General features: G+C 41.4%; 1 protein-coding gene across 5 annotated transcripts in view; it reads left to right on the top strand.

Annotated features, from left to right (window-relative positions):
• plecb (plectin b) overlaps positions 1 to 16,776 on the top strand; it is a 67,480-nt gene that overhangs the window by 37,145 nt on the left and 13,559 nt on the right. For 4 of the 5 annotated variants that reach the window (XM_080040247.1, XM_080040248.1, XM_080040249.1 and 1 more), the window contains 23 exons: positions 932 to 1,051; positions 2,022 to 2,117; positions 2,220 to 2,347; positions 3,160 to 3,253; positions 3,879 to 4,033; positions 4,186 to 4,444; positions 4,559 to 4,636; positions 4,771 to 4,932; positions 5,077 to 5,181; positions 5,285 to 5,380; positions 5,501 to 5,626; positions 5,909 to 6,061; positions 6,180 to 6,334; positions 6,690 to 6,816; positions 7,187 to 7,370; positions 8,089 to 8,246; positions 8,767 to 8,945; positions 9,044 to 9,182; positions 9,408 to 9,764; positions 9,855 to 9,938; positions 10,059 to 10,163; positions 10,304 to 10,402; positions 12,208 to 15,561. In XM_080040247.1, the coding sequence (XP_079896373.1) occupies positions 932 to 1,051; positions 2,022 to 2,117; positions 2,220 to 2,347; positions 3,160 to 3,253; positions 3,879 to 4,033; positions 4,186 to 4,444; positions 4,559 to 4,636; positions 4,771 to 4,932; positions 5,077 to 5,181; positions 5,285 to 5,380; positions 5,501 to 5,626; positions 5,909 to 6,061; positions 6,180 to 6,334; positions 6,690 to 6,816; positions 7,187 to 7,370; positions 8,089 to 8,246; positions 8,767 to 8,945; positions 9,044 to 9,182; positions 9,408 to 9,764; positions 9,855 to 9,938; positions 10,059 to 10,163; positions 10,304 to 10,402; positions 12,208 to 15,561 (6,513 nt within the window). The remainder of the gene's footprint in view (positions 1 to 931; positions 1,052 to 2,021; positions 2,118 to 2,219; positions 2,348 to 3,159; positions 3,254 to 3,878; positions 4,034 to 4,185; positions 4,445 to 4,558; positions 4,637 to 4,770; positions 4,933 to 5,076; positions 5,182 to 5,284; positions 5,381 to 5,500; positions 5,627 to 5,908; positions 6,062 to 6,179; positions 6,335 to 6,689; positions 6,817 to 7,186; positions 7,371 to 8,088; positions 8,247 to 8,766; positions 8,946 to 9,043; positions 9,183 to 9,407; positions 9,765 to 9,854; positions 9,939 to 10,058; positions 10,164 to 10,303; positions 10,403 to 12,207; positions 15,562 to 16,776) is intronic. The other variant, XM_080040251.1, reaches the window with a different exon arrangement.

The following is a 16,776-nucleotide window of genomic DNA, read 5'->3' as shown; positions in this document are numbered from 1 at the left end:
GCTGTAGAAAAAACACATACAGAAAAAAAATAACAATAAGGATAAGCTTTAATTAAAGCCAGCATGTAGTAAAATAATAATTATAATGATTCCTTACATATATGGATATGTACTGTATAGTAAAAATAACAAAATCATTAAATAAAACGATAATAATATGATAAGTTAAAAACAAATGGCAATACGATAGATCAAAGTAGTGACAGTTGAGCTTTCTCCTTTATTTGTAACACCATGGTCTGATTCCAATCTGCCTAATTTGTGCTGTCGAACATACCTTTCGGATGATGCATAACTTTAAACTATTTTAGCAATGCTATAAATAAATGTGCACAAATACACAAATGTTCTCTCTAATTTGATCTGAATTCATTTTTGATCAAATTAAAATCAAACCCTAACAGGCCTATGACTGTTTTTTGCTGTAAATGAGCTTTTTTTGTAGAAGTGTTTTCCGAATGCCTCCAAACAATAATTAAAGGTCTTGTGAAACCAAGTATCGCCAGAAATGAGCAACTTGTGGTGTGAACACAGCGAAAGACAGAGGGATGGTCTCATAGCTATTTTCACCCATCATTTGTTCACATTAATCAAACTCTATATTAGTTTACACAAACTCGCTGATTAAACGTACTAATGCCACGCTGGGGCAGTTAATATCCTGATTTTTTTTTTAAATAAACAACCTTAAAAACTCCACAAATTGGATATGTAAGCAGATAAACAAATACTGTATGTGTCTTGTGTGTCTCAAACCATTACTTTCCTTCTCCCCCTCCCACCACTGCCCCCTCCATCAACCCTTACCCCACACTCTGACTCCCTGTGCAACTCACACAAGACCTGGAATGTCTGTACTTAATTGAGTTTAGTTTGGGGCGTGTGAGTGACTGAGCAATCCTAACTATCTTTTCTGCTGTGTTGGCTGTAGGAGCTGGAGCTGCGCTGGCAGGAGTACTACGAGCTTGTGACTATTATTCTCCAGTGGATCCGCCACCATGTCGTGATCTTCGAGGAGAGGAAGTTCCCTGGCAGTTATGAGGAGATAGAGGTGAGATGATTATGCTGACACTATGTGTCTAAGCTAGAGATGTGTCCTTGTTATCTGTTTGTTTGTAGTATAGCAACACAGAAAACCAATATATAAAAATAAAGACTTTCCTGTAATGCTCTCTACCAAAAAAAAGTATAATTATGTTAGTTTAAAAAGGCCAAATAGAACAGGTGGATGTCTTTATAATAACATTGTTAAAAATTATTATTTGGCGGCCATCCATTGGATGATCAAAGAACATGCTTACATAATGTAATACAAGCAACTGTATTGTTGCACTGTAGGTGGGGCAGTGTTGAGGAGAATAAAAAACATCCAAAGGACTGATTGAAAATGTTAAACCAAATCCTCAGATGAATCGCCGCCGTGCCACTCCCTGTCAGTGCTGCAGGACAAAAGTGCAGCGTGACTTTAGTATTTTCCTCAGATATCTTTGAAGTCAAATTATCAGTGGCACATCATCAACAAACAGAGTGGATGTGTTTCTTTAAATCGGTTAAGACTGGTCAGAGGGTGAATATACATTTTTCAACAGTAGTATAATGACAATGGAATTCATTGATTTACACCAGATGAACGTGTGAAACTATAGAGCTTAGCAACTCATTGTATGCAGACTGTTGGAACAGTAGCGTGATGTGCTTAACTTATGCACTTATCTTATTTAGGAAATTAGGGGTTTGAATTCATTTAACTGATCCTATTAAATTACGTTTCCCTGAAATGTTGAATACAGAGTCTCACGCAATTAAAAATAAGGTTTAACAATGTATTCAGTCATTTGGTTTTCAAATGTCTTGAAACAAAAATACTGCGTACAATTGTCCATGTGTGTTCAATCATCACCTATGATCAAAGTCACAACTGTTTTGTTTTTGCAACAATACAAATGTATGTATCCATTAGCTAATGGAATAATGGATAAAATAAAGAAAACACAAATGTTCTTTCTGTGTGTTGTCTATAGATTCTTTGGCGACAGTTCATGAGGTTCAAAGAGACAGAGCTGCCAGCGAAAGAGGCTGACAAGATCCGGACCTCCCAAGTCTATCAGTCTTTCGATGCAAGCAAACACTTATTTCCTACTGTTTTTAATTTTTTAATGTTATTGTCTTCTGTTGTATTGAGTGATGGCCTAACCCTTTCCACCTCCGTCTGCCAACAGGGTGCTGTGCAAGCTGGTCAGGTGAAGGTCCCTCCAGGCTACCATCCCATTGATGTGGAGAAAGAATGGGGCCGTCTTCATGTGGCCATCCTTGAAAGAGAGCGGCTGCTCAGGATAGAGTTTGAGAGGTTAGGACAGTTACATTATTCAAATGAATGCAGGACAAACACACGCTAGCCTAGGAGCACAAACTAATACTCATTATTATTTGTCATTATGATTATTTTACATTTATAGAGCATTATAAGCAGGTTGTTAATTGCATCGTTTTCATGCTCTGGTTGAAAGTGGCTATAACATTTTTGTAAAAAAAATAATAGTTTTTCAAGTTGTAGGTTTGCCCATATCAAAATGGGACAGATGTGTTCCTCTTAAAATGACACAAAATGAGGTAGGATGAAATAGGGTGAGACATTGTGCCTTTTCTCATTTTTTTGGAGTCTTTAGTGTTTAGTCATGCCTGGAAAATGGGATGATTTTGTGTCACGAGATAGTTCGGTAATCTTGCAGTCTGACGGCCTTGTTTACCATTATGAGATGTGGAATGACTGAATGAGCAGACTGGATGTCATTGTCAGAAAACTGAGCAGTTTGGGTCTCACTCTGCGCTGCTACGGGGCAGACTATTTTTCCTGGGACATAATGGGAGTCTGGGAAGACCCGTTGTTATCGTGTCTGGAACTGTAATTTTTAAACAAGTGTTGAGGAATGGCATTTGTGAGTGATCCTTATAAATTGGAGTTTTTGCTGCAACGCAGATGGCCGTAAGTCGCAAGCTTTAGCTTCTTGTGCTCAAAATGCAATGTGGGTATAAAACGCACTAGGTTCTTTTCAGATAAATGTCAAGAGGGGATTTGATTTGATACTTTTGAAGTCGTGGGACAGGGATTTTCGCATTTTTATTTTGTTTTACTTATCTTTGTTTGCTAATCTCATCTAGGCTCGAGAGACTTCAGAGGATTTTCACTAAGATCCAGCAGGAGTCGAAGATGTCTACAGAGAAAGTCACACACCTGGAGAACCTGATGCAGACGGTGAGTCCTCCTATTCAGGTCTAACATTGGAAATACTATAAAGATATAGCGCCATATAGAATCTAAATACAATTTTAAGATGGTAAAATGTGACTGTTGTTGATTTCATTATGACCAAAGACACAAAGCTTTTCCCGCAAACCCTTTTTTCTTGGCATTTCTATGCTTTATTGATAGTGTAGAGACATAGTTGAAATGGGGCAGAGAGGGGAGTGACATGCAGAGAATGACCGCGGGCTGGAATCGAACCCGGGACGCTGCTGGCCGAGGCCCATGGGGGGGGACGCCCTACCAACTGAGCTAAGGGCACCCCTCAAACCCTTTTTTTAAATACTAAATTGATCTTTAAGATTTCAAGCACAGAAGCAGCAGTCTGGAGCAGGATATTGCTGTTGGCATCAGCATAGGGAGCAGTTGTATATTCAGTCCAAAGAACAGACTAATGTGTTTACACCCTTTAATTTATTACATATGTAGTGCAAAGATACAGAAAAGTACCCTTCAGGCAGAGAAAGGCTGATGTTTATGTCAAAAGCCTTTGTTTTCTTATTTCTGAGTTGGGTGTTGGTGGGATTAGAAAATAAGTTGTGAACTGAAATGTTGTATGACCTTTTCAACCATCCAGGACATTCGTCTGCTGAATGCAGGGAAACCAGCTCAGCACTCAGCTGAAATAAAAAGAGAGCTGGACTTCGCTGACGAGAAGATTCGCATGCTCTTCAATGATGTGCAGATACTCAAGGATGGGCGCCACCCTCAGGCTGAACAGATATACCGCAGGTGAGTGCTACATTCACTGCATTCAAGTGCACTTTTAACTTAAAACACCCTGTAAGTAAAACTGTTCAAGGACATACGTATATCTTAATAATAAAACAGTTGTTTAGAGTATAGAATATACTAACATATAGCTGTGTTTCTAATCTTTTCAGGGTGTTCCTCATTCATGAGCGTCTGGTGAACGTGCGCAGTGATTACAACCTTCAGCTGAAGCCTACTCCAGAGACTGATGTGACCCTTAAATACGTCAAAGACCTCCTGGCCTGGGTGGAGGAGAACCAGCTCCGCCTTGATAAGGCTGAGTGGGGCTCTGACCTGCACACTCTGGAGTCCCAGCTGGGCAGCCACAGAGGCCTGCACCAAACCGTGCAGGACTTCCGATCCAAGATTGAACGGGCCAAGGCGGACGAGGTAGCATACCTTATCAGAACCCCCCCCCCCCCCCCCCCGAAAGGTTACATATTGTCTGATGTTGTGTTGTTGATTGTTAAAAGTAACCTCTGTTGCATTTTTCTTATTCTTCAGAACCAGTTGTCTCCTGCCAGCAAGGGCACCTACAGAGAATACCTGGGTAAACTGGACCTTCAGTATGGCAAACTACTGGTATGTGCTTCATATTTCAATTATTATTTGTTTTACCGTCGGCTGTTTTTGGCTCTAGGCTATGAATGTAAAGGCTTTAAGTTGTGGTCGTAGATATTTGAGTGCTGATTCTTGTATGCATCTCTTCCTTTCAGAACTCTTCCAAGTTCCGCCTGAGGAACCTGGATTCACTGCACGCCTTCATCAACGCTGCCACCAAGGAAATGATGTGGTTGAATGATAAGGAAGAGGAGGAGGTCAACTTTGACTGGAGTGACAGGAACACCAACATGACAGCCAAGAAAGACAACTACTCGGTGTGTTTGAGAACTAGAGCAAGGCCTTAGTAAAGGATTCAATCCATTTAGATTTTGCAAGAGATGTTAAGACAACTTAATTTAATTAACGCACGCAATCTTCTGCCAAAGATTCCTATTAACCGTTTCTTAACTCTTGTTCAGGGTCTCATGCGAGAGCTGGAGCTGAGGGAGAAGAAGGTCAGCGATATCCAGGTCATGGGAGACAAACTTATCAAGGATGGACATCCTGGCAAGAAAACCGTTGAGGTAATTACACTAGTAAAACCAGCGTTATGCCACACACAATATAAAGCTAGTGAGTGAGGCCTCCACTAACGCCCTGCCATCATGTCTCCTTTGTCTCTACCAGGACTTCACTGCCGCCCTGCAGACCCAGTGGAGCTGGATCCTACAGCTGTGCTGCTGCACCGAGGCTCATCTAAAGGAAAACACAGCCTACTACCAGGTATGGAACAGTGATATCAATGATTGGAAATGAATCTGTGGAATTCCAATGACCCTACCATAAGCATCCATGTAAGTCAAATGCTCTGTCCAACCCCCCGGTGCTGTCCTTTCTTTGCAGTTCTTTGCCGATGTGAAAGAGGCTCAGGACAAGATGAGGAAAATGCAGGAGAACATGAAAAAGAAATACAGCTGCGATCGCACCACCACAGCCACACGCATTGAGGATCTGCTGCAGGATGCTGTGGTGAGTGATGTCGGCTTACTATTGAAATATCTAAGTGAAAATGATGAGCATGATCACTGCTTAATGATCCATCTGTTTGGCTGATTCATTTAATATATTTTAGTACATGTAAAACTACATTTATGATTTATATATTACACTACATTACATAAAATGTTCCACAGTATGATATACTGATGTGCTTCTACGTTTTTTCCTCTTATACTGTCCACTACTTCAATTTAAAATAAACCATTGGATCACTGAATTATTTAATTCTAATCTTGTTTATTCTTTCACCAGGAGGAGAAAGAACAGCTCAATGAATACAAGACACTTGTGACCGGTCTGAACAAGAGAGCCAAGACCATCATCCAGCTGAAACCACGCAACCCCACCACCTCCAACAAAGTCAAACTGCCTATCCAGGCCGTCTGTGACTTTAAGCAGCAGGAGGTTAGAACACCTGCTTTCCAGCCCATAGTAATGTGTAGTCATTTACAGGCCGTAGTGGTCTTACCTGTTGCAGAATCTTAAAATGCCTCCCTAAATATCTGTTCTTTTTTTTTTTTAGATCACTGTCCACAAAGGAGATGAGTGTGCGCTCCTCAACAACTCTCACCCATACGAATGGCAGGTCCTGAACAACTCCGGAGCCGAGGCGGTGGTGCCCTCTGTTTGCTTCATGGTGCCTCCAGTCAACAAGGAGGCCGTGGACAGCGTGGCCAGGTGAGAAGACAGTAACACTAAACACCGTGGGTCACCTTTGTGTATAGAAACACCATTGTGATGCCAACAGTAACCTTGATCTATGTGACAAATAGTTTACAGTTGCTATTTCCAGTGGTACATCTATCCACCATTTTTCATAAACCTGCAGTTTCGTAAATAAAAAAAGTGTTTAACTTGAAACCGATTGATAGATACAGTAAGTTTCCGACACTATTTTCTCTCAGCAAATCTCATCTCTTACACATTACACCAAACACACAATGGGTTAAAAAACACTGTTTTAATGGCAAGTCGGAAGTCATTTTTGTTAATTAACGATTTCACTATGTGTATGTATCCTCTCGTAATCTAGCCTGGATGGAAGTCATCAGCAGATAGTGACTATGTGGCAGATACTCCATATAAACATGAGGAGCTTGCTGTCATGGCAGTACCTGATGAAAGACTTCACACAGATACGCTCCTGGAACATCACCATGGTGAGTATTACCACTTTGATGCAAACATGAAAAGTTGGGGCTATATTATGGGATAGGTGAAAGGGAAGTTTTCATCATGAAGCGGCCTGCACACACAAGATGAAAGAACAATACCTGATAGACGGGTTTTATTGTGTTTAGGTTTCTGAATGAAATGTAGTTAGGGCAGGATAATATTCAAGCAATGGAAAGACTCTCCACTAGCCTTGCAAACATTAACAGGTCAACTGGTTTGCTTGTGCTTTGATGATTGTTTATATTTCAGTCAATGAAACCAATCAGACTCCAAGCTAGAACTATTTAATTTAATCAAATAACAAAAGCAAGTCCTGCCTCCTAATCCTGCATCCATCTCCCCCATCCTGTACAGTTAAAGACCATGAAACCAGAGGAATATAGGCTGATCATGAGGAACCTGGAGCTTCACTACCAGGACTACATGCGTGAAAGCCAGGAGTCTCAGCTGTTTGGCCCAGATGACCGTTTGCAGGTGGAGGAGGACTACACCAAGTCAACCAAGCATTTCAACATCCTGATTAGCTCCATGGAGAAAGGTAATGTGTTAGTTATTTTCCTAAATGACAAATGAACTCTCGGTCATTCATCGATATATATACTGTATATAAAAGGAATCAAGAATAAGTGTAAAGCAACCTTTTCAGTATATGATTGTCATTCACCTTTCAGGACAAATGGTTAGGCTCAAAGGTGAGTCATGCTAAGCCAGTCAAAGCTGCAGCTCACCAAGCTAGTGTGTGTACAAGCTTTTTAAGCCTTGAATGAGATGCTCCAAAATAACCAGCACAATTATAATAGTAGAGTGACTGCATGGTGTGTTGTTCCCCAGTGTTTGCACACTAAGTAGAAACCATTTGTAAATTAAGCTGTACACTACCTGATTGTTTTTTTTGTCATGCAGCCATAAACGTATCAACTATACTTTCTATGCACTGTATAGTGACTGTAGTGCGTATGGATCTGTGTATGTCAATGAGTCACGAAGCACTGCATGTGTCACACTATAAATACAACTGCAAATATATGGTAGACATTGCAAGAAAAGTGGTTTGGGAGATTGTAAAATGCTTAGAAACATGTGGACACATCCTGTTGTAGTAACACACCAGCAACAATACACATCTTAAACATGGCATGCCATACTCTGCCATGTACACGACACTCTCACCTAAGCTGTGTGATACTCACCTTTTGACTAACACAAACAGTTTTATTTGATACTGCCATGCTAATCTGTCAAATGTTGCCACACAGGTCAACAGGATGAGTCCCTGTGTAAGAACTACATCTCTGAGATCAAGGACCTGCGTCTGCGTATCGAGAAATGTGAAGACGGGACCGTGGCTCGCATACGCAAACCTATGGACAAGGAACCTCTGAAAGAATGTGTTCAGAAGACAACGGAGCAGAAGGTACTGCACTCAAATGATGTCTGTCATGTGTTGAATCCGCAGTGCCACCATCAATATAAACAATACACTACCGTATTGATTACACTACATCAATATACTAATGAGATAAAAGCAGACCTTTAGGCGACTGATACTAACAGCCTCAATATTGGTATAGTCTCAATATTATTTCTGAATCCATGCGGTGTGACGGAGACTAAGATAAACTAAGCCATTGGCAGGATCGAGTTAAATTGGTGGAAAGAAGTAAAACAAATTAAAATGTCATGCTGTCTCTGCTCCCTTTCGTAATCCACTGGGTGTAATGTAAAATGTAAGTGAGAGCTGTGTTGGTTTGAATATACAGCAGATAAATGCATTTGCACAGAGACATGCAGTACAGGTTAATTTACATTTTTAAAGGTGCCTTATAGCATATTTTATCTGAGATTTCTTTTTTAATTAATTTTTTTTTTAAACCTCAGTCAGATTTAGCGTCTTTACATGTTGTTGACTCTTGTTGTCTTCTTGTGTTGTGCAGGGAGTCCAGGTGCAGCTTGAGTCCCTCAAGAAGGACCTTGACAAGGTCTCTGTGAAGACAAAAGAGGTTCTGGCATCTCCCCAGCAGTCTGCCTCAGCTCCTGTCCTGCGCTCAGAGCTTGAAATTACTGTGCAGAAGTTTGATCATGCCAACATCCTCTCCACTGTCTATCTGGACAAGTGAGTCCCCAGCCACCTTCTCTTGAGAAATAATAGAAAATGCAACTTTTTTCATAATGCCACTTTGCCTAATCCTTACTTAATGTATTTTGCCCCAGACTGAAGACTGTAGAAATGGTCATCCGTAACTCAAAGGGTGCTGAGGGAGTTCTCAAGCAGTATGAGGACTATCTGTGCGAGGTCAACACTGTGCCTAGTGACGTCAAAGCAGTTGAGGCTAACAGAGCAAAGCTTAAGGTAAACAGCTTATTTTACTACGTGTCTGGTACAGCAAGGGACATTTTCCAGAGGAGAACTTTCTCAAGGGACAGTATATTTGACTACAAAATAAAAAAAAAATCATTCTCTCAGCTAACTAAAACTCGGTTGTAGTTTCATAAGCTCAACCTACATGCAATGATGACATTGACATTGTTTGCTCACTCCTGACCGGCCTTCCCTTTCTCTGTGTGAAATGTGCAGAAAATGCGAGCTGAGGCTGAGGGGGAACAGCCTGTGTTTGATTCTCTGGAAGAAGAGCTGAAGAAGGCCTCTAAAGTGAGTGACAAGATGTCCCACGTGCACAGCGAGCGTGACACAGAGCTGGACCACTACCTCCAGCTCCACTCTAGCCTCCAGGATCGCTGGAAGGCCGTGTTCCAACAGATGGACCTTCGCCAGAGAGAGCTGGAGCAGCTCGGCCGCCAGCTGGGCTACTACCGTGAGAACTACGATCTGCTGATCAGTTGGATCGCAGACGCCAAGCAGAGGCAGGACAAAATCCAGTCTGTGGTCATCGATGACATCAAAACTCTGAAAGAGCAACTGGACCAGGAGAAGGTATAGAAAGTGTAATGCTTTATATTGAACGCACTCTTTTAACATGAAACTTGTGAGGTCACCTCTTTTTCAAACCCCTTTCCACCATAGAAACTTCTGTTGGAGATTGAGCAGAACAAAGACAAGGTTGAAGACTGTCAACAATATGCTAAGGCATACATTGATACCATCAAGGTGAGCATTAATAACAAGTTTACAGTGACTATTGTTAATATTTTGAATTGGAGCATTTCTTGGAAGTGCAGTATTTATGACATAGCTGATGTATGGAGAATGTCTTTTTTTTCCGAATAGGACTATGAACTCCAATTGGTCGCCTATAAAGCTCATGTGGAGCCTCAGACTTCACCCATGAAAAAATCCAAACTGGATTCTGCTTCTGACGACATCATTCAGGAGGTTTGTTTCTTAGAACGGACCGTTTCCAGGAAAACCTCCGATAAAAGGCTGACTTAAAGAACAATGTGAAATACATATAAATGAAACTGACAATTTCCCATTGCTAAGTGAAATTTGTTTTTTCTCTCTCCCTGTATCAGTATGTAACACTGAGGACCAGGTACAGTGAACTGATGACACTAAATAGTCAGTACATCAAGTTCATCATTGACACACAGCGACGCTTGGAGGACGACGAGGTGCGTGACAACTGGCTGAGGATCCCAAACAAACTAAATTCTAACATTAACCTAACCAACAAACCAAATAATCAACCAACCAACAGATATATGCATGTCCCCACTTTTCCCCGTGTGTCCCATACACACACACAAACAAATAGCGTCATTACATTAATGTGCGGAAGACAAATAGTTCCTTTGCACCAATTACGCATAAAACAATGGCATGCTGTAGCTGATCTATGACATCACGGGGGGGGGGAGGTTGTTTAGAGCATATGGTGCTTTCATTGGTGATCATATCAAGACAGAAGCTTAGTAAAATGGTGGAAAAAAACATTTATCAAAACAATAAATTGCAAATAAATATGATACTTGAGGGTTAAATTCTCAATATTTGTCTAAAGAGTCAGTGGATACAGAACACTGTTTATATTAGCTACTCCATCTCCATTCATTGTGCCTATTGTGCCATTGTAGATTTAAAAGCAGGGGTTCTTTCTTTCACTGCGATTTTCCTTTCCTTACCTTTCCTTTCCTTTCCTTTCTTACCTGGACACATTTGTCTGAGGTTAAAATCCAAAGTTAAGACTCTATGGTTGAGGTTATCATAGTCTTCAGCTCTCCTTTTTTTCCAAATTAAAACTATTTAAAGACTTGCATTCTTTTCTCCCCCTAATGTTTTGTTTGTTTGTTTGCTTCTCTTAACTGCTTGCCAGTGTTTTGCCATGATGAATGCTTAACTTGTTTGAGCATTAAAGAGGTAAATTATTTACAGTATATCAGGTACCAACTGTACTGCATAATCCCATTTCCCTCTGTCGTCCTAACATCTGTGTATGCCTCAAACTGTATTTTTTCTTTCAATGGCATATTTTCTTTCTTGCTTTTACTGTAGCCTTTTACAGAATTACAGTAACTATCCACACTGTTTTCGAATCTCTATCATCTTCACTTACACTATGCACTGTATTATTTTTAACCTTCTTTACAGTGCATCTTACCTTTTATTGAAGTCTTTGAGTTTGTCTTTCTTTTCCATTCCATTCTTTGGCAAAAAGTGATTTAAAGAACCCTAAGTAAATGGTTCGACATGCTCTTAAACCAATAATTGAGTCTTTATTTAAACAAATAAATGTTCCCACAGATTCAATACAAGCAAACTATGTAGCGACAGAATATAAAACCTTTTTACGAAACAGTTTAACAGAAACACACTGTAAATTACTTTCTACTGTATTAAACACATTTACATTAAGCATATCAACATTTGGGGATACTTGCATACAGGGAAATGGGAATATCTGGCCACGTACGCAGTAGATATTTAGTTAAACATTTCTATTAATCATTTGCTAAATTAGACAAAGTCTAATAGACTATAATTTTATATTGGAAACACAATTAAAAGTTTTGAATGTCAGTGCTAGAGCTACAGTTGCATGCCATATTGTTTTCTTGCCGTGTTGTGGAGTGATATTTTGTTTCCATACATCAATTGATACATTCCCATCATCATTTTCCCTGGATTGTCTTGTCATGAATTGTTTTGACTGCATCGTGTGTTTAACATCACTGAATGTGCATCTAATTTGCATCTACTGATTGATCCTTCACTTGACCTTTGAGCTAACTTAACATTAACATTGCCTTGGTAATACAGTACATTACCTTGCTCGTAATACAGTGTGATTTGGCGTTGATTCCTACATTAATGACAAATGTAATCCACACTGTTTGGAGCAAGTTAATGTAAAGTGCTACCTTTAACATACCATGCTTGATTATAATTCTTTCTTTACCATTTGCTTCCACTAATGCAGAAAGCTGCAAAGAAACTCAAAGCAGAAGAGCAGAAAAAAATGTCCCAGATGCAGGCTGAGTTAGACAAACAAAAGCAGTTAGCTCAAGCTCATGCAGAGGCCATTGCCAAAGCTGAGAAAGAGGCTCAAGAGCTGAAGCTCAGAATGCAGGAAGAAGTAAAGAAGAGAGAAAACGCTGCCATAGATGCAGAAAAGCAAAAGAACAACATTCAGCTGCAACTGCAAGAGCTCACAACCCTCTCAGAGCAGCAGATCAAAGACAAAGGTCAACTGGTGGATGATGCTCTTCAAAGCAGGGTCAAGATTGAGGAGGAAATCCACACCATCAGGGTCACACTTGAGACAACATTAAGACAAAAGTCAACAGCAGAATCTGAGGTCAAGCAACTTCGTGAAAAAGCAGCTGAAACTGAGAAACTAAGGAAGGCTGCCCAAGAAGAAGCTGAGAAGCTCCGTAAACAAGTCAAAGAGGAGGCACAGAAAAAATGCATGGCAGAAGAGGAACTAGAGCGCAAATCAGAGGCAGAGAAGGAAGCTGCTAGGCAAAAGCAAAAAGCTCTGGAAGACCTCGAAAACCTCAAGAGGCAGGCAGAGGAGGCTGAGAGGCAAGTGAAGCAAGCAGAGATCGAAAAGGAACGACAAATCAAGGTTGCTCAAGTGGCAGCCACGAAAAGTGCTGCGGCTGACCTCCAGAGCAAACATGCCTCTTACCAGGAAAAGACCTCCAAGTTGGAAGAATCACTCAAACAAGAGCATGGTACCGTCCTTCAGCTGCAACACGAGGCCGAAAATCTCAAGAAACAACAAGAAGATGCAGAAAATGCCAGAGAAGAGGCAGAAAGAGAGCTTGAGAAATGGAGGCAAAAGGCCAACGAGGCCCTCCGTCTGAGACTCCAGGCTGAAGAAGAGGCTCACAAGAAGAGCCTCGCTCAGGAAGATGCCGAAAAACAAAAGGAGGAAGCTGAGCGTGAGGCTAAAAAGAGAGCCAAGGCTGAAGACTCAGCCCTGAAGCAGAAAGATATGGCCGAGAAAGAACTCGAGAGGCAGAGAAAGGTCGCTGAGAGCACAGCTCAGCAGAAGCTCAATGCAGAACAGGAGCTGATTCGACTTAGGTCTGACTTTGACAATGCAGAACAGCAAAGAAGCCTCCTCGAAGATGAACTATACCGCCTAAAGAATGAGGTTGTTGCTGCTCAACAAGAAAGAAAACAGCTGGAGGATGAGCTAGCCAAAGTGAGGAGTGAAATGGATGTACTCAGTCAGCTAAAGGACAAAGCAGAGAAGGAGACCATGTTTAACACAGAGAAGAGCAAACAACTTCTTGAGGCTGAAGCCGCCAAGATGAGGGACCTGGCTGAGGAAGCCAGCAAGCTTAGAGCCATTTCAGAGGAGGCCAAGCATCAGAGGCAAGTTGCTGAGCAAGAGGCAGCTCGTCAGAGAGCAGAGGCTGAAAGGATTCTCAAAGAGAAGCTAGCTACTATCAGCGAGGCCATTCGTTTAAAAACGGAGGCTGAAATTGCCCTGAAAGAGAAGGAGGCAGAAAATGAAAGACTCCGGCGGCATGCTGAGGATGAGGCATACCAGAGAAAAGCTCTTGAAGACCAGGCTGACCAGCACAAGAAAGAGATCGATGAGAAGATAGTCCAACTCAAACAATCATCTGAGGCTGAAATGGATAGACAAAAGGCAATTGTGGATGAGACGCTCAAGCAGAGGCGAGTCGTCGAAGAAGAAATCCGCATTCTTAAACTCAACTTTGAAAAAGCTTCATCTGGAAAACTTGATCTGGAGCTGGAACTGAACAAACTGAAAAACGTTGCAGACGAAACTCAGCAGAGCAAAATAAGAGCAGAGGAAGAAGCAGAGAAACTAAGAAAGCTTGTTCTTGAGGAGGAGAGGAGGAGAAAGGAAGCCGAGGACAAGGTTAAAAGGATCACTGCTGCGGAGGAAGAGGCAGCCAGACAACGCAAGGCAGCCCAAGAGGAGCTCGATCGTCTGAAAAAGAAATCAGAGGAAGCAAGAAAGCAGAAAGATGAGGCCGACCAAGAAGCTGAAAAACAGATCGCTGCAGCCGAACAAGCAGCCCTGAAATGCAGTGCAGCTGAGCAGCAGGTCCAAAGTGTCCTTGCTCAACAGAAGGAAGACACAATCATGCAAAAGAAGCTTAAAGAAGAGTTTGAGAAAGCCAAGAAGCTTGCCAAAGAGGCAGAGGCTGCAAAGCAGAAGGCAGAAAGGGAGGCGGCTCTCCTTCGTCAACAAGCAGAGGAGGCAGAACGACAAAGAGCTGCTGCTGAGCAAGAAGCTGCAATTCAAGCCAAAGCGCAGGAGGATGCCGAGGGCTTGAGGAAGGAGGCAGAATTTGAAGCTGCAAAACGGGCTCAAGCAGAAGCTGCAGCACTCAGGCAGAAGCAACAAGCCGATGCTGAAATGGCAAAGCACAAAAAACTGGCAGAGCAAACATTGAGACAGAAATTCCAAGTGGAGCAAGAGCTCACAAAGGTTAAACTTAAGCTTGATGACACCGATAAACAGAAATCTCTCCTGGATGAAGAGCTGCAGCGCTTGAAGGATGAGGTTGATGATGCTGTCAAACAGAGGGCCCAGGTGGAGGAGGAGCTGTTCAAAGTCAAGGTTCAGATGGAGGAACTGCTCAAACTCAAACTCAAAATGGAGGAGGAAAATCAACGTCTCACAAAGAAAGACAAAGATAACACCCAGAAGTTCCTTGCTAAGGAGGCGGACAACATGAAAAAGCTTTCAGAGGATGCTGCTAGACTAAGTGTAGAAGCCAAAGAGGCTGCACGCTTGAGACATATTGCAGAAGAAGACCTCAATCAGCAACGATCTCTTGCAGATAAAATGCTAAAAGAAAAAATGCAGGCCATACAAGAGGCATCTCAGCTTAGAGCTGAGGCAGTGATGCTCCAAAAGCAGAAGGAAGCAGCTCAGGACCAGGCACAAAAGCTGCTGGAGGATAAAAAACTGATGCAGCAGCGTCTGGAGGAGGAAACAGAGGAATACCACAAATCACTTGAAGCAGAAAAGAAAAGGCAAATTGAGATCATCGCTGAGGCTGAAAAACTCAAACTTCAGGTTTCTCAGCTCAGTGAGGACCAGGCCAAAGCTCAAGAGGAGGCCAAAAAATTCAAGAAACAAGCTGATTTGATTGCTTCCCGCCTTCAGGAAACTGAAAAGGCCACCAAAGAAAAAATGGAGGAAATGAAAAAAATGGAACTCTCCAGAGTAAATACCAGCAAAGAGGCTGACGGTTACCTCAAATCAATCGCAGACCTAGAGAAGGAGAGGGCTAGACTGAAAAAGGAGGCGGAAGAACTTCAAAATAAATCTAAAGAGGTATTGTGTCAAAAATGGCATAACAGAGCAGCTTATGTCATTGTTAACTCTGTCCTCAAACTAACATACTTCTTTCTTAAACTTTCCTCTATTCCTTTATTTGATTATACTAATCATGAAACCATATATGTTAACACAAATATACACTTTAAATATGAATTTAAATCCTTTACAGTGCACTGTGCTCATGCAGATCATATCCTGAATGCCCTCTCATATCTCGGAATGTCTTTTTCATTTTTAATACATGCTTCATATATCTTTTAATTTCCTAAATCATTTGCAATTTAGCTCCAAAAGACTGCATTGTTGGAAGTCAGATTAAAATTGTCCAAATTATATTTCATTAGAAATTTATTCAAAAAGGTTAAACTTCAGTTTGGAGATATTTACCAAAACCCCTAAGATATGTCCCACTGCATTTATCATGGATGGAAGCCTCATATTGTGTTCAGAGGTATTTCTCATCTTCATCAAAACAGTCTTTTCTGAGACTTCTCATTTCAGCCAATCATACAAGCATAGACATGAGGGTATGTTTTAATGTGGTCACATAATTAAACATGGGCTTATATATACAGTATCTCACAAAAGTGAGTACACCCCTAACATTTCTTCAAATATTTCATTATATCTTTCCATGCGACAACACTGAATAAATGACACTTTGATACAATGTCAAGTAGTCAGTGTACAGCTTGCATAACAGTGTAAATTTACTGTCCCCTCAAAATAACTCGACACACAGCCATTAATGTCTAAACTGCTGGCAACAAAAGTGAGTACACCCCTAAGAAAAAATGTCCAAATTGGACCCAAAGTGTCAATATTTTGTTTTGCCATCATTATTTTCTAGCACTGCCTTAACCCTCTTGGGCATGGAGTTCACTAGAGCTTCACAGGTTGCAACTGGAACCCTCTTCTACCCATTCATGACGACATCAAGGAGCTGGTGGATATTAGAGTCCTTGCGCTCCTCCATCTCCCGTTTTAGGATGCCCCAAAGATGCTCAATAGGGTTTAAGACTGGAGACATGCTTGGCCAGTCCATAACCTTTACCCTCAGCTTCTTTAGCAAGCCACTGGTCGTTCGGAGGTGTGTTTGGGGTCTTTATCATGTTGCTGTACTGCCCTGCGGCCCAGTTTACGAAGGGAGGGGATCATGCTCTTACTTCAGTATGTCACAGTACATGTTAGAATTCAATGAACTGTAGA

The sequence above is a fragment of the Ammodytes marinus genome (genome assembly GCF_949987685.1).
Source record: "Ammodytes marinus genome assembly, chromosome: 13".
Lineage (NCBI taxonomy): Eukaryota > Metazoa > Chordata > Actinopteri > Uranoscopiformes > Ammodytidae > Ammodytes > Ammodytes marinus.
Note: the sequence above shows the minus strand (reverse complement) of the source record. Positions and strands in the feature narration are given on the sequence as shown.